We start from the raw sequence: 23,214 nt of genomic DNA, 5'->3' as shown, positions 1-23,214 counted from the left end.
ACGAGATCCACCTCCGGATTTCATCAAAGACACAGTGGACTCGGACGTGGGGACCAAATCACGGCGGTTGACGGGAATATGCGCTAATCCTAATTAGGCATGTCCAGCCAACCTCTTTTCAGTGTTAGTGATGAGGATGGTGGATAGATGGACTGTTTGGTCTTGAGAGGTCTAATGTGTGCATGATATTGAATTCTACTCTATTGAGTATTCTACTCCTTTCCATATGACGCTCTCTATCAAAGGGACTTCGCCAATGTAGATATGAAGAGCCGCGCCTTACATAAACACACCACGTGAAAATAAGCTTGTCTCAACCTGCATAAATCACCTGATTCGTCAAGAACAGGCAGGTGGTGCCTACGGTGTGGATGTTCTGCAGATAACACTTGCCTCATTAGGGCGACCAGCAGAGAACGCAGAGGCCAACACATCTCCCGAGCCGCGAGATTCTGATTGGCCGATATTTTCAATGGCAATGGCTTTACGAAACCGATATTATGGCATAGAATGGAGAAATGTCATCTCTGGTGTCAATTTAATAGCTTCTCCAGACATTCGCCCAAACCGAACAATGGCGGTAGAGCCCACTCTCGGGACCTTTCGCCCCCCGGCTTCTATAAGATCCCGATTCCCTTTCTGGGAAGGTACATGCGGGCGACAGCCAATCTGATATCCAAGGTCTGGTATCTATATAAGGTCCATGGCAACTTGGCGATGAAGCGTTTCAGTTCTCTACAACTCTCTAACCTCTTCTCCCATACCCCCCTCACATCTTCATCATGGCGTCTGCCCCGGATACCACATCAATTCCTGGCTACACGATCTTCCGCGAGGGAGATTACGAGAGTGTAGCCGCTGCCGCGATGTTGCCACAGGGAACTCCCCACCCATTAGGTTGGTCAAATACATACTCTTGCAGAAATTAAATACTAACATCAATGGTAGATCAACTTACTATCAAGGAAATCCCAGAGGCTGCCAAGCTCATCCGGGAATATGCCAACCCCAAGACTATCAAGTTCAACTGCCTCACACTCCGGGAACCCCGGAAAGCCGAATATCAGACATTCCGAGCTGGGCAAATTCCTATCCCGGAACGTCGCGCTTTTGCCATTGTGATTGTGCGCGAGACCTCCCAGGTCGTCGAGGTCGTTGCCAACCTCGCCACCGGCAAGGTTGAGGAATGGAAGGAAGTTTCCGAGGTCATGCCTACTCTCACTCTGGAAGATCTCGATGTTATGGAGCGCATTGCCCGCAAGGATGCCCGTGTGATTCGTGCCTGCAAGGAGATCGGCATTACCGACATGGATAAGGTCTTCCTCGATGCATGGGCCATCGGCATTGACGAACGCTGGGGCTACGAGCGCCGTCTCCAGCAGGGTCTGGCTTACTACCGTAACTCCGAGTTCGACAACCAGTACGCCCACCCTCTGGATTTCACCGTTGTTGCGGATACCGAGACCGAAGAGGTTCTCAGCGTTGATGTCCGCTACGTCAACGGTGAACGCACTGCTGTTCCTCTCCAGGAGCACAACTACCTTCCCGAGTTCATTGGTGACAAGTACAACCACGACCGTCTGAAGCCCATCGATATCACCCAGCCTCAGGGTGTCTCCTTCAAGGTTCGGGGTAACGAGCTGACCTGGGCCAACTTCAAGATGCACATTGGTTTCAACTACCGCGAGGGTATTGTCATCTCTGATGTGCGCACTCACGACATGTACGAGGACCGTGAGCGCACTCTCTTCAACCGTATCTCCGTCGTTGAGATGGTTGTTCCCTACGGTTGCCCTGAGAAGCCTCACCACAAGAAGCACGCTTTCGACGTCGGCGAGTACGGCACTGGTCTCATGACCAACTCCCTGAAGCTGGGTTGTGATTGCAAGGGTGCCATTCACTACATGGATGGTGTCATGTCCACTTCCAACGGTGAAGCCGCCGTCATCAAGAACGCCATCTGTATCCACGAAGAGGACAACGGCCTTCTCTACAAGCACACCGACTACCGCGATGGCACAGTCATCTCTGCTCGCGACCGCAAGCTCATCGTCTCTCAAATCATCACCGCCGCCAACTACGAGTACGGCTTCTACCACACCTTCACCCTGGACGGCACCTACAAGCTGGAGATGAAGCTCACCGGCATGCTGAACACCTACTGCATGCACCCAACGGAAACAGCCGCGCCCTACGGCACAGAAGTTGCCCCCTCAATCAACGCCCACAACCACCAGCACCTCTTCTCCCTCCGCATCGACCCCGAAATCGACGGCCACAACAACTCCGTCGTTCAGAACGACGCCGTCTCAGCCGAAGCAGCCGTCGGCTCCCCCGAGAACCCCTACGGCAACGCCTTCTACAGCAAGAAGACTCCCCTCCGCACAGCCCTCGAAGGCGCCGCCGACTACTGCTACGAGACCAACCGCTCGTGGGACATCATCAACCCGAACCGCATGAACACAATCGCCAAAAAGCCCGTCGCCTACAAGATCCTCAACAACAACTGCCCACCCATGCTCGCCAAGCCAGGCAGCACAGTCTGGAAGCGTGCCGCCTTCGCCCGCAAGCCCCTCTGGGTCCTGCCCTACAAGGACTACGAGCTGTTCCCAGCCGGAGACTACGTCTGCCAATCTACTGGTGACGATGGACACCCCCACAACCCCACAATCGCAGACTGGGCTGCTCGCAACGAGAGCATCGAGAACACCGATATCGTCTGCTACCTCCAGTTTGGCTTGACTCATTTCCCGCGCACTGAGGATTTCCCCATCATGCCTGCTGAGCCGGTTAGCATTATGCTTCGTGCTTCTAACTTCTTTGAGAAGAACCCCGGTCTTTGGGTGCCTCCTTCTGCTGTTTGTGTTGATACTCAGTCGAAGAATGCTTTCCCTTCTGCTGCTTCTGCTTCTTGTTGTCAGGGGAATAGTTCCAGACTTTAGGCGTGGAACTTGGATGTGGCATTCCTTTTGGTGTTGATTATGTTTGAAAATATGGGTGGTTTCGATAATTGTATATAGTCATTCTCATTTTATATCATTCTTTTTTTTTTACTTCAACTTCAATCTCTTTGCTGTAGCCACGAGTAACTTACTACAATCAATATTTATCATCGTGATAGAGCTAGGTTACTCCTCAAATAGCTTACAAGTATACGAATATCGTCATCATTCAAGACAAGTATGGTCATCAAGTATAAACATCAATGCATCTATGTACTAATTACAAATCTATCAACAAAGACCCCCTTAAAGCCCTAAATCAAGTTCTTAAGCTCCTGCCCAGCCAAAAGCCTCCGCAAGTTATAAGCAATAAGCGCCTCAGCATCACGCGGCCGCCCACCAGCAGCATGAGGCGACAGCACCAAATTCGGCGCCTTATAAAGCGGTGACGACTCGGGCAAAGGCTCAACAGCAAAGACATCGAGCGCAGCACCACCAATGGCGCCCTTCTCCAGCGCGTCCACAAGCGCAACCTCATCAACCGAAGATCCACGGCCAACATTAACCACCCAAGCATGGTTCGGCAAAAGCGCCAACCGCTCCTTGCCCAGCGCGCCATTGGTACTCTCAGACCCAGGTAGAATCATAACAAGCGCATCGGTCTTCTTCAGCACCTCAGGCAAGACATCCTCCCCAACAACCTCGAAGCCATTCCTCACACCCGCCGACCTCGCCACACCGGTGACATTGGCGCCCAGCGCCGTCAGCACTGGCGCCAGACACTTGGCGATATTGCCGAAGCCCCAGATGGTCACGTTGGCGCCCTTGAGCGTGGTGAACGTGCCGGGGGCGCGGTCAGGCTGCGGCCCGCCCAGGTGGCCCGGCCAGACGCCGCGGTTCTGGTAATCGCGCATCTCGAAGAACTTGCGCGCGCCGTTCAGCAGCAGGCCCAGCGCGTGCTCGGCGACGGTCTCGTCGTGGCAGCCGGAGCCGGTGGTGATGGCGATGCGGGAGGCGTCGAAGCCCGCGGAGAGGACGTCGTTGGGGCCGGCGGCGAGGGACTGGATCCAGCGGAGGTTCTTCATGCGTGATGCTGCGTCACGCAGGTTCGAGGCGGTGTTGGTCCATGTTACTAGGATCTCGGCGTCGATGTGGGTGTCTGGGATTGGGACGGTGACGTCGTAGGGGTGTAGGGCGACGGAGAAGCCTTCTAGGGACTTGGTGTCGAGGGTGAGGGAGGTTGGGTAGAGGAGCTTCATTTTGGGGGATTGTTTGGTGTGTGGTTGGAGGTGGGCTTTGAGAACTGTGAGTCGGTCGGTTGGGGACATTGGGTGTTGGAGGGGTTGTTATATGTGAATGTTCTTGCCCGGCTTTGCGACGTGGGGGTCCCCCGCTCGGCTTTGGCGGAGCTCCGCCGAGGCTCTGTTTGGCTTGACAGTTGGGAATTGTTATAGCTATTTGGATGCTTGGATTTGGGTCTGCTGTGATTAGATGAGTGGATTTATGGTATGTTTTACTTTACAGAATTGTCGCTTTTACAAGTGTTGGTTGTGTATTCCTACGTTCCTGCGTGAGGACTATGGAAGTTCAATAGCCGGGCGGCTATTGACGAGAAATGGAGTTCCCCCCGCGGGGGTGCGTCGGTCTCTGTACGGACACCGGTCTGTTGTTGAATATTAAGTTAACGCTTCACTAGACTGCACTTTGCAGTTGAATTGAACATCGACATACAAGTTTAAAGCATCGGATTCACAACTAGATCTATAAGTTACCCACTATCAATAACTTACCAAGCACATAACAGATGAGGTAAAAAGCAATACCTCAAATGGGTATCAACTAAATAAAATCCACAAAGCTACCTCGATAGCCAATATATACAAAAAAGGAAAAAGAAAAGCTATAAGCAAAACAAAGAGGCATATACGCTACCAACACTACACGCCATTCTTCTCATCAACAATTACCCCCCCTTCGACTGCCTCGGTCCCACTCAAAAAGAAGTCAAGCTCACTGGGCCCACCCTGGGAGTTTTCATTCTCGGCCAGCTGCTCCAGCAAGCTCAGGAATGGGTCTTTCTCCAAGGACCCGCCTTCACTCCCGGTTGTGGTATGCGTGCCGCTGGTGTGAGACTGCGCGCCGGGTGTGAGGACGGTACCGCCAGCGCCGCCGTTCATGCTTGTGTGCGCGGCGTCGAAGGGGAATGTGGCGTATTGGGGGTTGGAGGGGGGTGTTGGGGCTATGTTGAGGGTTTGGTCGGAGAGGAAGGGGGGTGGGGAGAGGCCAAAGACGGTGGGAGAGAAGCCTGGTGGCAGGGATAATTGGTTGGTTTGGTCTTGGTGGTTTGGGTTATGGGTTGGGTTAAGAGTCGTGAGATCTGTTCCTGGGAGGGAGAAGATTGATGGGAGAGAGGGGGATGGTTGGTTGTGAGCTGGGGCGTGGAATTGGAGAGTCGGAGAGAGAGATTGAGGTTGTTGGCCTTTGTGAGAGAAGGATATTGACTGGGAGTGGGAGTGGGAATGGGGGTTTCTGCGGTCTGTTTCTGAGGGTTGGGTTGTCAGGGGCGTCGAAGGCGCGCCTCTGGCATTGGAGTACATAGATGATGGGGTTTGGTAGGATGGTGCTACCATCGATCTTTGGTAGTAGTGGTCTTGTCGATCAATGAAGTTTGGGGTACTACTTCAACTTAGTTGTAGCAATTGATGCATGGTGTGAGAACTTACCTCGATGACAGATCATCCCCTGTGTCTATCAAGCGGACATGAGATCCGTCTAACGATAGACCCGGGTATCGATCCAAAAAGTCCTCAAGATGGAAGACGGGCGAGAAACGCATTGGACTGCTGGCTAGATTACGCACCAACTCCGAGTGGCAGGTATAGATAGTCTGAAGCAGTTCACGCTGGTGCTGGACACCCGTCCAGATATTACGCAGCCAAGAGAGCTGGTGCATTTCCCGAGTCAAGAACTCAGCACTTGAAGAGAAGACCTCACCTTCGCGGCCCTTGTAGTGCACACCGTGTACGTGAACAGTTCCAGCTGTGCAAACGCAGTAACCGACAAAAGCAGGCCATTCAACAAGTGAAGAATTCCGACCCAGTTCAACCAACTCTGCAATAGCATTTGAGTGCGAGAAGCAAAGATTAGTGGCCTCGATTTGCCAGGACTGGTGTTGTCCAGTCCCGCGTAGCTCAACCAAATCTATCGGTAAGAATGGGCGGTAGATCAAACAATGCACGAGATGATAAATCAACTTGCTCAGTAATAATGTTGTGCTCTCGGGGTGACCGAACAATGCGTCAATTGAGGCAAATACGTCCTGCGTACCGGCGGCCCAGATATCCAATTCTTGTCGGATCTTGGAAAGAGTAGAGAGTGCATGCCACGGGAAATGAGAGTCGCCCTTGACGCCACCCGCAGCCAAATACTTGTTGGTGACACCAAGAATACGCGTGATGTCAATCAACAAAGAAGCCGCGCTGGGCGATTTGCGACGAGAGTCTGCCGAATACTGGATATTAGGTCCAACATGGAACAGCTCTCCTTCCATGTTCAGACCAGCTGCATGAGGCGACCAAGAAGGAAGGCGCAGGACAATCGAATGGTCCGAGATGAGACAAGGCCGTCGGGATCCACAGTTAATGAAGCGATCCATTAGGTAGACAGACCAGAACAGGCGACGTCGCGTTTCTCGTTCGGCGGGTGAAACATTCATCTTGGTTGGTGCCTCGCGGTACATGTCCAGCGCAACAATCATTGCCACACAGTTCGCTGTTCCAATCAGAACCAGTAGATGTAAGCGGAAATTGGAGACACAACTTACAAAATGTCATATATGCCTTCTTCCCCAATCCAAAGGCGAAGAAAGCCTGCGATAATAACAAGAGAGTCTGCAACCCCTCCACCGTAGGGTTATCGACATCAATCAAGCGCCTTGCTTGATGCGCCGCATCGAGGCCCGGTCGTAGAGACTGCTCTGCTTGACCGGGAGAAGTGGTATACCTGGAGAAGGTCAACACAGCGAATAAAAGCGACAAACTGACAATCCCACCTCAATGCCATAGCGGAGATCGCCATGGACAGGAATGTCGGCAATTGATTCATCTGATGTCGCTGTCGCGTAGTCGCCTCATCGAGAATATAGAAAGGCTTCCCGTGCAATCGCGCAAAGTAAATATCCAAGATCGCATCCGACAATCCCCCTTGTGTTGGAGACGGCTGCGGAACAAGACTCCCCGGCTGACTGGCCAGCCGAGGAAAGGGATCTACATGCTGCGACAAGGAATTGGCCAACGCAGGTCGTGGTTCATTGGCAGTGTAAAGGCTGAATGAGGCATCGATCGTATTGCGGCGGGACGGAAAGCTTGGTGGATCGTCCGGGGTCTGATCGGGCGACGTGGGCGAAATCGGATTCTTTTCGTCGTGCAGTCGCTTTTCGAGGCCATCGACGCGTTTCAGCAAGGCTTCTAGCACATCGGTCTTGGGGCCGCGCTTTTTGGGAATTGCGTCTGTTGTTTTGCTGGTGTCAAAATGGGTCATATGACGGAATGTGGCTTTGGCTCACCATAGACACACGGGCACTGGAACACCTTGCAGGCTTCGCAGCTTGGTCGCAGGCGATTACATTTGATCTAGATTTGTTTGGATTAGGGATGCGATGGTGGCATTGGGGTTCAAACTCACCTTGCGCTTCCGACAGGATTTGCAGTTCATTGTTTCGCGTGGCTCGACCGTCGCACGGCGAGGCGTGAGACGGTCGATGCTGACCTGAGGGCGAGACATGGCACATTGAGGGAAGAGATGAAGGATGGAATGGGAGAGGAGAAGAGAAGAAAGAGGCCAAGAGGCCAAGAGGCAGAAGAGTGTGGCGTCTTGAGCCTATGCCGTTATGAGTTGCGGAGGGCGAAATGCGGAGAAGATGTGCCGCCGGACTTTGTTCAATTGGATCTGCTCTGTCTGGGACTCTTCGACAGTAACTCTAGTGGAATTATTTCATTCCAGTCTCTCTTTTGACTATTCTTTTTTGACTTTACTCAACTTGAATCGTATTCCTCTCAACAGTCACCAAACTCCCCTTAATATCCCCCCCTTATCCCCATACCCCAGTCCAGAACTCCGGGGAACATCCTCCTTTCACCCCCAACTCCGGTCAATTAGGGCTTCCACGCCAACATCCGACCACCTTTAGTCTAATCGCTTGGACCCTATTGTCAGTCCACTATTAACCGAAACTCGGCGGCCTCAATTCCCGATTCTTCAGCCCCGCTTCTAATTCCCCCGGATTCCCAGATTTCACCTGAAACACCCTGGCAATGCGCCAGCACTGGCCCTGTTCCAGGGCCTATTACCCTTAGACACCTGATCGTCCACATTCGACTGTTTTGGATACGGAACGTGGGCGTTTCCTGCAGATTGTCGAGCCCGGTTTCTTTTTGGTCTTTGACTTTGGGCTTGGAGGGCCTCCCCTGCATGTATTACTTGCATCATCAGAAAAGTTAGCTCAGCGGCCATCTGTACTGCGTGCACCTGCACTGCAGTCTGCATATGTAAACTGTGACCGATCTATACACGACTAAGCATTTATCCAACCGAGGGTATTGCGTACATGGCGCTCTGGGCTCTATGCTCTAAGTTAATTGATACTCATCCCCATACTCTATACTCGACATGCACATACTAGTACACTCCACCTGCATAAACAATCCAACCCCCGGTCAAACTAGTTCACCACCCTCCCCCTCCTCACAAAATCAGCCATATCCCTCGCCCTCACTGACCCCATCCCCTCCAACCCCTCAACAACCCCACCGCGATCATTCACCGGCCGTTCCTGACTGACCTTAAACCGCCCCTCGATGCGCGTGATCTCAACCGAAACGCCGACAATATTCTTCAGCAAAGTGGCAATATATTCTCGTGGCGCATCGGCGATTTTCCACGGCGTCGGGGACGCCGTGACCGAGTCCCTTCCAGCGCTAGCGCCAGACCCCTGGTTCATCTCCTCTTTCGCGGTTGTCACGGGCTCGGTTGTAGTGGATACTCCCGTACTCGTAGCCTTAGTCTGAGTCTTAGCTTCGCCTGGTGCCGCGTCTTCTCTTTCTTGGCGGTTGTCTTGGCTGCCTTGGTCTGTGCCTGGCGCTGACGCTGACGCTGATTCTGATGCTGATGCTGATGCCGATTCTGATTCTGATTCTCGGAACCCCATAACACCAACCTCCCCCAACCTCGCCAAATCCCCCAACTGCGTCCTGAGAAACTCCTCCGTAGACCTGTCCTTGACATCATGATAAACAGTCGCCCGCCCGTAAACCTGCACGGCAGCATAGTTCCACGTAGGCGCAACCTTCCCAGTCTTAGGTTTGGACTCGGTATAGAAATTCGGAGAAATGTAATGGTCCACGGGGCTTGTGAAGACAATCAAGACTTCGCCGGGGAGTATAGATGCACGCCCGGTCAATTCTGGTGCTAATGCTGGCGCAGGCTCGGGCTCAGACTCTGCTTCAGAGGTCGGAAATGCACCCGGGACGATATTTTCCAGGTTTGCAGGGTTGGTTTTACTTGCTTGTTCTTGCACTGCGTCGATAATTGCTTTTGTTTGTGGGTTTGCGCGGGCAATGTGGCCGCGGAGGGTTCCTAGGGATTGGGATTGAGGTTGGGGTTGAGCGTGTGTTTCTGGGTTCTCGGCTTCATTGTCAAGGATCCAGGGGATGTGACTGCTTTGCAGTGTTGGGTGGTTTGTTGAGGGGATTGAGGTTGTTATGAGCCCGAGTGGATGTTGTTTAAGGAAAGCGTGGAGAGTTGGGAGGTCGGTGACTGCATGGTCGGGGCGGAGATGCATTTTTTCGTTCTTTTGGGGGCCTGGTACAAGTGGAACTATTGTCAAAGAACGGTAATGGTAATGGCAATGGCAAAGGATCAAAAAGCTGGAATTGGGGAAGGGGAAGAGAGAAGAAGACCAGGACGAAAATGAGGGGCCAAACCCCGGATTTGATAAGCCCTTATCTGGCCCGAGGGTAAATTTGTTCCTGGCAAATCTGGGGTTTCCATCGGGGCCGATGACGCTCTATGGGTCGAGTATGCAGAGCGCTTAAAACATGACATTTATACACAGGCTACGCACTGGAATCAGATAATATAGAGGAATGCATTTCTAGTGCATATCAAAAGAGGAACGAACCCAACCGAAACACCAAGAAACAAAGGCCACCAAACTAAAAGGCCCCAATCCGATATACCAGTAACAATCTATTGCAAGAACAACAGACAGAGACTGAGCCGCCTGAGCCCTAGAACAAGGGCCGTCCAGATGCCATGCGCACAAAGTCAAATGGAACATTCTGGCCTACAAGCAGCCTAAGTGTTTCGACTGTTGTCCAGGCAGTAACGTCTTCGAATCCGTAGGCCGTCCAGCCGGCGCTCGTTGCTACACCGAGGGGATCGCCCTTTCGTGGTCCATTTGTTAAGTCTAGATAGACCTTTCCACGCGTTGAAGGAGGTGATGAGCGGCCGTTGACGCCATAATGCCGGAGAAGAGGTTGCACAAGGAGGGATTTCTCCGGTGGTAGGGCCGAGACAATCACAAATGGCTGCTCAACAAGTTTGACCGATTGAATGGATGTGAAGGGTTCCAGACCCGCGGCTAGCGGGCCTGAGGCTTTGAAGCCAACTGTGTAAATGGCCCCGACGCCAAGACTGCGCAGTGCAAAGATTGCTGCTGAGGCATCTGCTTCGCTACCTGCTAGGATTATAGCTGCGCGGTTTTGATATGCTGATGGGACGTACTCGCGTGTCAAAGTTGCGCGGATGCCTTTCCAAGCAGCATTTTCACCGATGAAGCGGGATTTCGATTGGGGTTCTGTGGGGCTGGTCATGGCGATTGTGTCGACTAAGCCAATTGCGCGGGCTGCGTCGCTCACCGCTGGAATGTAAGATGTTGTATTTGCCACGGGGGGATTGAGGTAGGCGCCGCCAAACTGTGGTTGCATAAGGACGGATTCTAATGAGCCCTTTGGGCCACGGTCGATAGAGGAGAAGTTGTGTGGGAGGCCCAGCTCGTTCAGGCATTTCTCCATGAACATTGAATGTGGTGTTGAGCGGAAGGAACCAATGGCGTAGAGGTCTCGTTTGGGGAGTTGACCCATGATGTGCAGGGCTTCGTTGATTTCTGCCGCTGTCAACTGACCTGGAGCCGCGATCATTGGAAGAAGTGGGTGGGTGATTGGAGAGAAGACTGTATTCAGCGCTCGTGAGAGCTGGCCCATTTGACCCATATTGACAGCCGACAATAATGGGCCAGGACCACGACTCTTGACGGTCGAGCGGAAATACTCTAGCTCATAATTCTCCTCAATGGTATGCACCATAGCAATCATCTTGACGATATCGGCATACTTGGCGCTCTCCGTGAAAATGCGCTGTGCCTCTTCCGATGTCCACTTCCAAGTCCCAGAGAAGTCATGGAACGCAGACAAAATCACACTATTCCCTTTCTTCTCAGCCAGCTGTCGCCGAATCTCCTCCGGAAGCCAAAGTTCCACATCAATATACTCAACACCCCACTGAATAGCCCGACGCAGGTACTTGTAAAACAGAACGGGGTCATCCATAGGGAATTTTCCATTCTCCCGGGTACACCGGACGGTAAATATAATCGGCAACTCAGTATGCTGCCGCAGCAGCATCAACTGCTGGCCAACATACTTCAAGCTCGGAACCGGTGCAGCAGGACCGGCAGCCGGCTCAACCAGCAAGTCGACACGAATCTCAACAGCATCCGAGCCAACCGACAAAATATCCAGATTCGGCAGCGCAGCATGCACATCAGGGAAAGTGGTCGAAATGAAATTCGTCCGGGTCTTCGTGCGCAGATCATCATGCGGTCTCGTCCGCCCCAGAATCAAAGACAGAAATCTCGTTAGGTCGCGACGCAGATACGGACTGCGGGAATATAAGAACTCATAGTCACACCGCTCTGTTAGCGCATCATCAGGCGCAGACCCGTCTTCCACACAGTACGTGTTAACCAGGATCAGAGAAGACCGCTCTCGTTCCCGCCCCTCTAGACTGCGCGCCAGGTCACGCGCCAGGATTCCAACGACGGCATCGCCACCTTCCGCCAGTGTTTCCTGTGATGTCTCCGTTGTCCATGGTTTGCCCAGTACCTCTGCGACTAGCTGTACGATATGCTCCTGATTGGTGCCATAGACGATCAAGACTCTGCCAGCGGTAGTCTGGGCTGGGGCGGCAAGCGAGGTTACGGATTCTCTCAGCGCGGTTGGGAGGACGGTTGTAGGGGGTAAAGGGGCGGCTTTCGAGACGGGGACGGTGGCGCTGGGATTTTGTGGAGGGTCTTGAGCCTTCAAGGCAGGGACGGAGGGGTCGTCGAGCAGCGGCGTCGCCATGTGCTGCGAAAGGGCTGTCGGAATCATCGCATAGCAGTCCTTGTTTTCATACTTCTCGCGGGTATATGTGTACGGGTGTATGTGGCGTGCAAAGTCCAGAAAAGAAACAAGAACCGAGGTGGGAATACTGTGCAATTGAAGAGGAGAGAGGTAGAAAAGAGTAAAGACGAATCGAAGGCCATGCGCAAGGGCCAAGTATCGACACGCTGATAATGTTACAGGCTGTTATCGAAAAAGGTAGGTGGTATCCGAAGCCGGACAATTCTAGCAGACAACCCCAGAGCCTGAAGGAGTTAGGTCAAGGAGAAGACGCCCACAGTGGACGGCATCTGGGCGGAAGAACTGTCCTGCGAAGTTCCACCGCTGGCGTTGCTTTGCGGCGGAGACGCGGGGGAAAGTGGGAGCGGTGATACATTTCTCCGCCAATCAGATTGTGGGGAAATCCTCGATGTTTAGATGTGCTGCAGTAGTGTACGGCGTTAGTCCGAGGGCTAGTTGACCTGGAGGTGACATTTGGTTTATACTTTGGAGTATAAGTTGGCCTATACATCGATGTCTATGCTGATTGGTGTAGGGAGAGATCCTATAAGCAACATTAACCGTCTCCTGTCAAGTTACTGTAGTATACATACAAGTCACCTCGATCCAACACAGCCCAGCAAAATAAGAATTTCACTATATCATGCAGGGCTTCTGATACGAGGGAAAACCAATAGTCCAAGAAAGAGAGAGAAACAGAAAGCCTTGGCTGGACTATAGCCAATGATCGGCTCCGAGAATACCGCTACCTAGTGCATTGTGGCATAGTGCATGCTCCCCGTCTGGCTGACACAGACCGGCAAGGAACGAATCATATGCCGGATTATGTGACAGTGTATATCTGTATAGATGCATAATATAAAAAGACGGAGGGTTATATGACATGACATGATATGGTCCCATAGCGTGTTCACACTCTTTTCCAGATCCAGATTCAGATTCACATTCATATTCACAATCTACACCACGTAAACACTAACGATCTATGTATGTTCCCCTGAAAGCAAGCCGACTGAGATGACAATATGACAACATGGCAATATGACAGCCGAAACAGATTAGAAGAAAGCGAATAGAACTGGAACCCCGCCAACACCCATGAAACATGGCATGCACAAGGACCAAAGACCAGTGTTTGAAACAAATCGAGAAAAAGAGATGGAATAAAACAACGGAATCAGTCGACTGCCACAGGTGTATTCAAGGCAACCAAGGACAACAAGAGTACGAATACCAGCCAAATCAACGGTAGGGTATTGAGTAGAAGCAAAAAAAAAAAATCAAAAGCCAACAGAAGAAAAGAAAACAAGCTAAAAGACCAGAAAGAGCAGAAAACAGGAAAATGGTAGTATCGATATCACGCAAATTATCGCCACATGGCCATACAGAATCACGCTTTTTGGGGTTGGATCAACGCCAACGTATTCCGTACATCAGGCCGGACGTCGGGTCAACACTATGTACGTAGACAGAGCACCACAATCGAGGAGATGAGTTAATCGACGGGTTGGACTGTCCATGTCTCAAGAGATTTGATTTCATTTACCTGCCAGCGAGGATACGTGGCAAGTTTGATTGGATTTAGGAGGAGAATGGGTTTCAGGGAGATGAATATGACCAAGGGTGTGTATCCGGATGCGGCTAGGGGTTCAATCAATGCAGTGGTCCGATTGTGGATTTCAGCCCTGCAGATAATGAACTCGAACCAGCGAGTGACATTAGCAGTGGGCCGGGTTGGAATGCAGTGCGTTGAAGCGAGAGATGAAGGAGGTGGGAATGGTGAAAAACGAGGTCCAGCCGAGCCAGCGGAGTTGACGTCTTCAGCGCTATTCAGGATGGGATGCTTCAACGTATACCCACAAACGTAGACATGCACGGCACCTGAATCACGCAAGCTTGCTGTGCCCATCGAGGCACTTGATCAATCAACTGTGGCGGTACATGCCACGCTGTGAATGGGCAGATCGAGACCTAGCCAGAGTCGCAGGTGCGTTTCAGGTGGGAGACGTGGTGTTTCGAGACGGGTGCACATGCACACACGGGAGACCAGAGACAGGACCCACGAGGGCAAGATAAGGACGGGGACACTCGTCGTTAGATTCGCACCAATTAACGTTAACTCGGGGGAGATATCGCCAGGCCATTCATCAGTTTGGGCAGGGGCTTTCGGCGGGCAGTATTCGCCGTCTTGGAAACCCGTGGTGCGCCGTGGATCATGCGGGGTTCTGTCATTAGGCTGGTGTCTAATTTCGCCGGAGCTGCAGAAGATCGTCAGAGACGGGACGGGAGGAATGCTCGGGCGTAAACTTACCTCTTGTCACAACTCTACTGTAATCGGCAGAGAGACTTTGCTGGCTACGGCTGGTCGGAGCGAAGAAAGTGGCATTGGCAGTGCGCCATAGATGGTTAGAGGTGTCTGATAAAAAGTCGGTTGTCGAGCGGCCGGAGAAGATAGATGTACGGCCACGGTTGCGCTTGGAAAGAACGATCTCGTCGAACAGTGCCATCCGTGGGTCCTTGGACTTGGGACTAGTTCTTTCTCGATCACTGATGAACTCGTTGAAGCCTATAGAGGTTAGTTTTATTGTGTGGCGTGACATGGCACTAACACTCACCTTGAGTTTGCTGCAAAATAGCAATGTACTCAGCATGCTCACTAGGAAGACTCTTCATGAAAGCCTCCATGTTAAACACATAGTACATTCCAGACTTCTTCTTTTCTCCAGAGGCCGGAACGAGGAACTTCTTGTACGTATAGAACAAACTGGCGAAGCATCTGACAAAGGCAGCACGGACCTGATCAGGATGGAAGGCTGCATCACATGGCAGGCATACCATGGAAGCACAGCGGTTGTGGACGATGAGTTTACAAGCAGAGCACTTGTACATGCCTTCCTCTGCATGGTCATCACAGATGGCACAAGTCAACTTATCATCCCAGGGCTGGACTTGGAAGAAGTGACCTTCGGCCCAGCAAGTACCCTGATTGTTGTCAGGTTGTTGCATGTTGGCTTGAGGAACAATTGTCGATGCAGCGATAGTGGATTGCGCGTAGACGGAGGGAGCATAAGTTGAACCAGAACTGCCATACTCAGTGTTGAGGGTTGTTACTGAGAGATTTGAGGTGTGACCAAGGAACGGTGCACTTGGGCGTCGGCTCACACCGAACGACGAGCTTCGCCTGGAGGCGGTGTCAAAGTGACCGGAACGCTTTTCACGCAAAGAGGCCTGCAAAGCCATACCCGAATCATTGCGCGAGGATGGTGTTGGGGGGAGGGGGAGGGAAATGACCAGATGTGGGCGAGCATTCCCGCGGTGATGGTGGAGAGGCACTGGCTCTAATGGTATTTCCAGTTCCTGGACGCTCGTTCCCGCGAGATGAGTAGCCTCGAGAGGGACCTTGCTCACTGCGGGCATGCAGGAAGACGTTGAAAATGGGAGGCGAGTATGTGCCCGGAACAACAGCTGTCGAGCCGAACGCGCTGGAGTTGAGACCGACATACTTGGCCAAGTTGGTGGCCGGTGCCTTGGATTGATAAGTCGCCTTGCTCTCGGACAGGTACGAGTCCCATGGGTACGTTTCAATTGCATATGCCGGAGGTCCAGTAGGGACGTGGCATCGACTGTGTTGAGGAGCAGCCAATTGTAGCAAGGACAGAAGCTTTCTGCGTTGGTGACGGGGAAGAGCAGTTGGCTGAACGGTGCTCTCAATCATGTCGGAATCAAGATCTACTAAAACGAAGTCGTCCGAAGGCAGCTCCACCTTCTCGTACCGACGTTCGATACCCACAATGTACGGGCAAGGGGCCTCCAGGGCCAGGATCAAACGAGCAGGGAGCACAGGAATTAGAACACCGGTCCAGACGATAGGGAAGAGAAGGTCTACCAAGGCCCTGGTGGCAAGGTAAAGCATGGAAGTGTGGGAGGACAAGAAGATAATGCGAGAATCGGTAAGAGCGTACTACCACTGGTCAGCATTGTCGTTAAAACAGCTGGGATGAAACTTACCTCGAAGAGAACCATGATATTGGGAATGGACAACGTCCGGAACAAGGCATATAGATCAGTCTGGAATAGTTAGCAAAGCCGGAGTGTTCAAATCCGCGGGATACATACGTTGCGGGATCCTGGAATCTCATTGGGCGCCTCTTTGCGGGCAAACAACCTTAACTCCCTAATGGCCAGTTCAACCTGCGTCTTCGAAGAGATTGGACAGAACGCCTCAGTGCAGAGATTCATGACATATCGCTCTAGTGGCTGCCACACACCCATTCGCGGAGAAGGGGGAGGCACACGCTGTACACCTCCCTCGGTCATGGGCACCACAATAGCCTTCAGCCACTCCTTCCAGAAGCTAGTCATGGTGCTCTCCCGGCCCAGAATACCGTATGCGCGGGGAATCCAGAATCCAGTGTCACCGTCGGTAAGACCCTCGATCTTGGAGGCTGCACCGTGACGAACGGGGCGCAAAAGATCGGTCATCAGTCCGATCTTCTCTTCCACGGCACTGATATCGTCCTCTAATTGTTCACGGGATTCAGAACCAGATGGTACTGTCGGTAGCTGTGCTAACAGGCGGGAGAGTTTGGCTCGCTCGGATGCTAATCGCTCGCCCAGACTGGCGGCCAGTTCCCGCTCCTCGTCGGTCATATTATCCTTCCTCCATTCCTCGCAACGCTTCTCGAGCTCTTCTGCTGCGCTCTGGTTCAGCGGAATCCAGATAATTACACAGATAGCATGCAGCCTGGAACCATTATCCGTTGTCATGGCAAATCCGTGCCAAGTAGAACGTGGTCGCTGGTCAGAGGAGACGATATTGATATCATTGGGAAAGGCAAACATGGGAACGTAATCCGGGAAATTGCCGCGCTGCTTCAATTCATCAGGCATTTCACGTGTGGGGTATCGGTCGAGGAGAACGGGCTCGAATCGTCGCTTTAACGGATGCATCGTCGGGGAGATCTCCAGCGGCTGTGGTACTGGAATGACAGAATTGTAGTTACTCAGTCGTCGAGAGGTTCGCACCGAAGCTGAGAAAATGGGTTCAAGTCAGCTCTGTTCACTCTATTGGCAGAAACGATTGCCCGCGAATTTCAAACAGCAAGTCTCACCTTGACGAGCGACAGACGGTTGCCGCTTCATACTGTTCATATCGCGGAAGGACATGTGTCGTCTGACACTTCCAATACCAGATCTCAACAGATTCCCACCCTGCGACGGTGAATCCTCTGCAACAATCTTCTGCGTCCGAACGCGGGATCGCGGGCGTGTTTTCGGCGTAATCGCACCGGCACTCAGACTCAAGTCCGTCAAGAACGACTCCCGCTCATTCGCAAACTTGAACAGCGCCTGGTCGAAATCAAAGTCCTCCATGAACATAGCCGAGCCGCGCAGGGGCGACGAGGCACCCTTGACGGTGACACTGCTGCGGTTGCTGTTGCTGCCGTTCCCTTTGCCATTGGTTCCCTCGGAGGATTTGGAGAGCGTCGACAGGCGCTGGAATGAGCCGCGGCGACTGGCGCCGGTGAAGAGCATCGAGTTGGGTCGCGAGGCGTCCGGATTGAATTCCTCCTCTGCATCGGCGTCCTCTTGAATTGTGTCTGCGACCGCTGGGCCTGGAGAGGCGGCGCCATTGGTGCGGTAGTCTTCTCCCAATCTCTTGAATGTGTCCAGGATCTCGGTGCCGTCTACACCTGCTATCCAGAAGTAATCGGCGAGGGGGGCGCCCTCCGTTGGGGTGCTAGATGACGGCATTCTCTTGTCACCACATGGGTAAAGGGGGGGGAGAGTTGAGCATGGAAGAATTTAGGGAGGGGCGGGGTGGTCGAAGATCAGTTTCGGGGAAAGGTCCCACGTAAAAGGAGTGCAAATCTATTTGGTCCGTTTCTTTTTTTTTTTTTTTTCTTAGACGTTTATAGGGTTGATTTTCTTTAGTATTCTCTTCTTTCTTTTATTTTGTGATTCTATTCTGGATTTCTCCTATTTCATTATTTGCTTTTCTGTCGGGTACTAGCCTTAATGGGACGTCTCTACTCTCACAAGAATCTGACCTGCATTTGGGCTGAGGATGTTCCAGACTCCCGGGGAAGGGGAGGGGGGGAGGAACAGGCTTACGACTAACTATAACTGTATAAACCATATCAGTGAACCCCTCGGAATTATATTGCTGAAGAATTGTACAGTTAGGATTTTACTTTATAGTTACAGCTCCACCCCTCACCTGTTTCCAGTGTGGAGCTTGAAGTCGAAATATCCGACTTTTGCGTTTAGATCCCACGACCCAGGGGGTCAAGCAAAGCCCAGTTCCATGGGTGAACTCGGAGAGTAGAAGCGGGTTCGTGGGTTCGCATCTCTCAACGTCCCGAGGTGTCCGAGCTTCCTATCAAACGGGTATTTTGGGAAGCCTCTATTTCCTCTTGGCTCTTGGACCTTGGACGTGGAAGTGAGACATGGCGTTTAGGGGTCTTTCTATCTTGGGGGGAGGAGGAAGCGCCACAATGTAATTATTTTGTAGACAGAACTCCTGACGCATTTTTCAGGAACTGTTCTCCGTCAGGGGCAGTCGGCAAGTGCCGACTGTCGAGGGCTTTATGTTTCTGTAATAGTACTGCCAGTAAGGGAGCGTACAGTGAGTACAGCATACTGTACACTGCTTGAGATCCTACTTACAGTTATATCCAATGTCTATTGGTCATGCTGAGTGAGATTTCCTGTCCAATGTAGTAGAACTTATCTCTGGCCAAGTGGAGAGACTGTTCCCCCCGGGAGACGATCCATACTCAACTGGGGAGTGGATCAGAGTATCATTTGGGGAGTGTATTTTGGTGAAATCGGGACACTTGCCTGGAATGGAGTCTGTTTCGAACCTTTTCGACTTGCCTTTCAATTCTGTGTGCTCAATATAAATTCATTGATAGTACATAGCTTAGAGTATAACGCCAACTTCAGACTTTCCGCAACTGTACTGATTAACTCCATGGCTTCTTGCATAACCTGACGCGGACCAGGGGGGCACATGCACCGACAGCCCATTTCGTCCGATTGCATTCAAGGGGTATGAGACAAGGTTAATCCAACCCGCATCTGCCCGTGTAAACATGTCGGTCTCGAGAGGAGCGGTGGGGGCCATAGTGGAATTCGCAATGAATCAACGCGGGTCGCTTACTGACATCGTGCCCCCGAGGGATAAAATTGCTCTGTTGATACACGTCCACGAGTCCTATACAATAATTATGAACGCTAGAAGCTGAAAGAACGGAAAAGACACGACTGAGTTTGGTGCTGGTGTCCTGCCGCGTATGGCAGATATCAGCTGCGAGTCTAGACCGTTGGTCAACTGGGTCTCGACTCGAGCAGACTCCTGTATACATGCCCAAAAAGGATCTACCCGGCTCTGTATACGTGGCTCGTTTTGGACCGGACAGAAATTGCCGTTTTCTTTGCCAGTGGGGATTGGGATCGGGTTTGGCATTTGTGCGAAACTTAAGCTTGGGCTGCATGACTGCTTTCCGGGCGCTAGGGCTATCAGCCTCATACTCCATAGGCAGGACCATATCGCTCTAAGGTCTACTGTACTCCGTACATTTACACTGGAATCCAGGCCAAGGTTCATATTGTGGACCACGGGGTCCCGAAAAGGTATAAATCCACGTCCATGCAGTTCGGCAGGCTGCTCCAGACTCGGCATATCGTGGCACGGAATGGGGTCTGGTGTCGTGCACACCGCGTTTCAGCCGCGTTTCCGGCTCATGAGGTTACCCGTGGTGAGGAACCCCTTGTCCCCCATGGCGCCGCGCCATTCGATCGACAGCTGGCCCAGCGTGGCACGACCGTCGCGCTTTAAATCTTTCTGGAGGGCGTCGAGGCCCTCGGTTCGGCCTTCTTCCTGTTCCACAACAAAGGCAACCTGCAGCACGTCGCGCGGATTAAGTGTAGGTGGTGACGCCACTGACATCGTCGGGCTCATCGTGTCCCAGTTCAGGGATTTCGATTGGAATGGTGGCTTGGGGATAAGTTTGGTTTGCTGTCCATCCCCCGTGTCAGTCGAACTCAAATCAAACATTTTCAGCCCGGAATTCAGGTACCGCTCCTCGCTAGTGGGACATTCGGGTACATTGCAAGGGGGGGGGGGGGAGGGGGGCATACCGTAACTACCACTGCGCCATCTCCTACGTTCTCCAGTTGTGCCTCCAGGGCAAATCGAAGTAGCTTCGTCTTCCCATACGGTCCGAGTGATTTGTTGCCCACTTCTAATGGTGGTAGCTCAGAAGCCTTGGTTCGTACACTCAGACAGGGCTGTGCCACAAATTGGTATAATTTGCGAAAGGTCCTGACCCGGCCACTGGCTGCCTGCGAGTCGGACCCAATCTTCGTCTCCGTATAACTGACACTAACAGCCAGGATGTGATTCCCTTCCTCTTTCAAATCGAATCGTACGATCTTCTGTGACGACTCACCGATGTGTAGGCCGTCAGATTGGGCCGAATCGCTGGGTGGTTCTAGTTCGAGGACCGTCACCGAGGACGGTGTTTGCATTTCCGCAACAATGCGTACTGATTTGAGGACTCGTTCGTCATCATGGTCGTCAATTTCGTTATTTGCGCTGAGGGTACACGCGAAGGTTTCGCCGACGTAGACGGAGCCGAAGGAGGGGGGCAATGTAAGCTGCTACCGTTAGCATACTGGGTCTGTGTCAAGCAAAGATGGCTCGTCTCACCAGAGGCGCTAATGTAAACTGATCGTCGGCATCATTGGACGGGTGACTTAGAGAGGCTTTCGTGGAGATCGTGCTGTTGGAGGCTGGGAGGGGGTACTGGTGCGAAAGTGACGGCCGTGACAAGCTGCAAGGAGTCAGAGTAGCCTTATGTACTTGGTGAACTGGGTCTAATCACCGTAAGACTGTCCTAGCTATTAGTACATCAGTTTGACTGCATTTGTACATGTGACGTACCTTTGAGAGACACCGCATGTGGTTCTTTCGGGGCATCAGCGCCTGACAGGGCCCTAGGACGCGACATGGGAAGTGTGGAAGAACCTGAAGAGATCAGACGGTTCAAAAAATAGCTAGACTCCTAGCTTAGCATGTTGCATCGTTGAAGGCGCAGAGTGTAGAGAGTAGAGAGGCAGAGCAGTTCGATAGCGATAAGCTCAACAAACAGTGCAAACATCTATAGACATCGCTCTTTCCTGTTTGTTCGTTCTTTCAGAAGTCAGACTCTGAGGAAGGTAAAATGGAGAAATGTCTTTACTTCGCTCTCATCTCTTTCTCTCTTCAACACGGTGACACCAATAACTATGCCACTCACTCGGAGACAACGAACGTTGTTGGATGCGGCTGATGCTCAGGCAGCAAGTACTGCTCTTACGAACACTACTAAAGCAACCTACCCGCGCAAAAAGAATGGAGTGCAGAAATCATCGGATCATCGACCAATGTCTGGCCTGGTAGCCAATGCTTCTGCGACAAAACAGAAGCCTTTAGCCAAGCGGACCAAGACGGCCAACACGAGTGGTCAGATCAAAGCTGTCTCGAAAGGCCCAAAGACCAACAAAGGTGACCAAGATGATGAGCCCGCCAAAAAGCACCCATTTGTCACAATAATTCAGATTTTTAGTCGTGCTGACATGGTAATGGCAGGCGTCAATGCTGGCAAAGCCAAAAATATCGAGACCGAAACGTCTGACAGGAAATATTACCCGGCCCCTTCTTCTGAGAAGCGTCCTCGCAACTGGCTTGAAGAACCTTCAAAGTCATTTCTGGAGCGATCGTATCGATCACAGACTGAAAAGTAAGTATATTGGCGATTTGACCGGTGATCAAAGATTGACCCTTATGTTAGAATGTTTGTTATCAACCACAATCTTGACCATGTGGGCAAAGTACCAGTCATTACCTTTGACATTGCTGGAACCACGGGCAACCTCTACAAGACCTCCATTGGAAGATTTCCTAGCTGCGACTGCCCGGATTCAAAATTCCGGAGGGGCTTGAGTCAGTGCAAGCATATTATTTACAGTATGTCCGTTTCATTCATTCTTGATCATATGCTAATAGATGATCGACCAAGTCCTCATTCATGTCCTCAAAGCTCCCGAAGAACTTCAATTCCAAACGTCCTTCCTGCCTTTGGTATGACAATGACCATCTAGTACATTGTCGTTCGACATCCTTTCATGTCTCTAATCTATCTCGTTATGATATAGGAACTGTCAAGAATGCTTGCTGCCTCCCCACTACACAAGATTGAGCTTGCTTCTATGGAGGAGAGTCCCCAGAAACCGATTGAAGGCTCTTGTCCCATTTGTTTCATGGACTTTGACTCTACCGAGGAAGTTATATGGTGCAGGAATGGCTGCGGTAACAAGGTCCACAAACTCTGCTTCGATAAGTGGATATCTGCCAACAAAGCATCTGGCTTGGGTGTCCGCTGCGTTTACTGGTACGTGATTGTATCTTTGTTGTCCCGCAGCTGGAATATACAAGGTTTCTAACCGCAATGGTACAGCCGTACCCCGTGGAGATTCAGTGATCCTGGTCAGAACCTTCAAAGTCTTCGAGACATGGGCTTGCGAGGTAAAAATGGCTATGTCAACATCGGCGATAAACTTGGGGTTCGGAATCAGAATACCGGTTCCCCTGGCCTGTCTTAAGAAGATATCGAGTCCTAATGCTGATATTTTACGGCTGTATGTCATTCTTTTCTGCCAAGATGCTCGCTCCTGGTATGATTCGGAACAATGACATGCAAACTGGCCATTCTGAGAGGAAGGTTTGTCGTTAGCAACAGTACTTACAATCCAGGGAGGCGTATCTCTATTGCTAGGGTTGAGAA

The 23,214-nt window shown here is 51.8% G+C and overlaps 8 protein-coding genes across 8 annotated transcripts; 2 read left to right on the top strand and 6 right to left on the bottom strand.

The window, feature by feature from the left end:
* Positions 1-782: 782 nt before the first annotated feature.
* On the top strand, positions 783-2,942 carry N7511_009563 (peroxisomal copper amine oxidase; the record flags this gene model as incomplete). Its single annotated transcript, XM_057131940.1, has 2 exons — positions 783-897; positions 949-2,942. 2 exons carry the CDS (start codon positions 783-785, stop codon positions 2,940-2,942), a joined length of 2,109 nt encoding a protein of 702 aa, XP_056979928.1.
* A 314-nt stretch (positions 2,943-3,256) lies between these two features.
* On the bottom strand, positions 3,257-4,270 carry N7511_009562 (phosphoglycerate dehydrogenase; the record flags this gene model as incomplete). Its single annotated transcript, XM_057131939.1, has 1 exon — positions 3,257-4,270. One exon carries the CDS (start codon positions 4,268-4,270, stop codon positions 3,257-3,259), a length of 1,014 nt encoding a protein of 337 aa, XP_056979927.1.
* Positions 4,271-4,879: 609 nt separating this feature from the next.
* On the bottom strand, positions 4,880-7,724 carry N7511_009561 (transcription factor domain-containing protein; the record flags this gene model as incomplete). The annotated part of the gene is made up of 6 exons (XM_057131938.1): positions 4,880-5,618; positions 5,666-6,713; positions 6,766-6,944; positions 6,994-7,450; positions 7,507-7,573; positions 7,626-7,724. The coding sequence occupies 6 exons, from the start codon at positions 7,722-7,724 to the stop codon at positions 4,880-4,882; spliced, it is 2,589 nt and encodes an 862-aa protein (XP_056979926.1).
* Positions 7,725-8,661: 937 nt separating this feature from the next.
* Positions 8,662-9,780, bottom strand: N7511_009560 (FMN-binding negative transcriptional regulator; the record flags this gene model as incomplete). Its single annotated transcript, XM_057131937.1, has 1 exon — positions 8,662-9,780. One exon carries the CDS (start codon positions 9,778-9,780, stop codon positions 8,662-8,664), a length of 1,119 nt encoding a protein of 372 aa, XP_056979925.1.
* Positions 9,781-10,228: 448 nt separating this feature from the next.
* On the bottom strand, positions 10,229-12,343 carry N7511_009559 (type I 3-dehydroquinate dehydratase; the record flags this gene model as incomplete). The annotated part of the gene is made up of 1 exon (XM_057131936.1): positions 10,229-12,343. One exon carries the CDS (start codon positions 12,341-12,343, stop codon positions 10,229-10,231), a length of 2,115 nt encoding a protein of 704 aa, XP_056979924.1.
* Positions 12,344-14,497: 2,154 nt separating this feature from the next.
* N7511_009558 (dDENN domain protein) lies at positions 14,498-18,136 on the bottom strand (the record flags this gene model as incomplete). The annotated part of the gene is made up of 7 exons (XM_057131935.1): positions 14,498-14,640; positions 14,694-14,948; positions 14,998-15,720; positions 15,791-16,343; positions 16,391-16,450; positions 16,499-17,412; positions 17,494-18,136. 7 exons carry the CDS (start codon positions 18,134-18,136, stop codon positions 14,498-14,500), a joined length of 3,291 nt encoding a protein of 1,096 aa, XP_056979923.1.
* A 1,975-nt stretch (positions 18,137-20,111) lies between these two features.
* N7511_009557 (trafficking protein particle complex subunit 13) lies at positions 20,112-21,399 on the bottom strand (the record flags this gene model as incomplete). The annotated part of the gene is made up of 5 exons (XM_057131934.1): positions 20,112-20,405; positions 20,528-21,046; positions 21,099-21,222; positions 21,274-21,289; positions 21,333-21,399. The coding sequence occupies 5 exons, from the start codon at positions 21,397-21,399 to the stop codon at positions 20,112-20,114; spliced, it is 1,020 nt and encodes a 339-aa protein (XP_056979922.1).
* A 415-nt stretch (positions 21,400-21,814) lies between these two features.
* N7511_009556 (RING finger protein) lies at positions 21,815-23,032 on the top strand (the record flags this gene model as incomplete). Its single annotated transcript, XM_057131933.1, has 5 exons — positions 21,815-22,170; positions 22,222-22,397; positions 22,450-22,511; positions 22,586-22,821; positions 22,888-23,032. 5 exons carry the CDS (start codon positions 21,815-21,817, stop codon positions 23,030-23,032), a joined length of 975 nt encoding a protein of 324 aa, XP_056979921.1.
* Positions 23,033-23,214: the final 182 nt, after the last annotated feature.

Source organism: Penicillium nucicola, assembly GCF_028828085.1.
Source record: "Penicillium nucicola strain IBT 29836 chromosome Unknown utg000010l, whole genome shotgun sequence".
Lineage (NCBI taxonomy): Eukaryota > Fungi > Ascomycota > Eurotiomycetes > Eurotiales > Aspergillaceae > Penicillium > Penicillium nucicola.
Note: the sequence above shows the minus strand (reverse complement) of the source record. Positions and strands in the feature narration are given on the sequence as shown.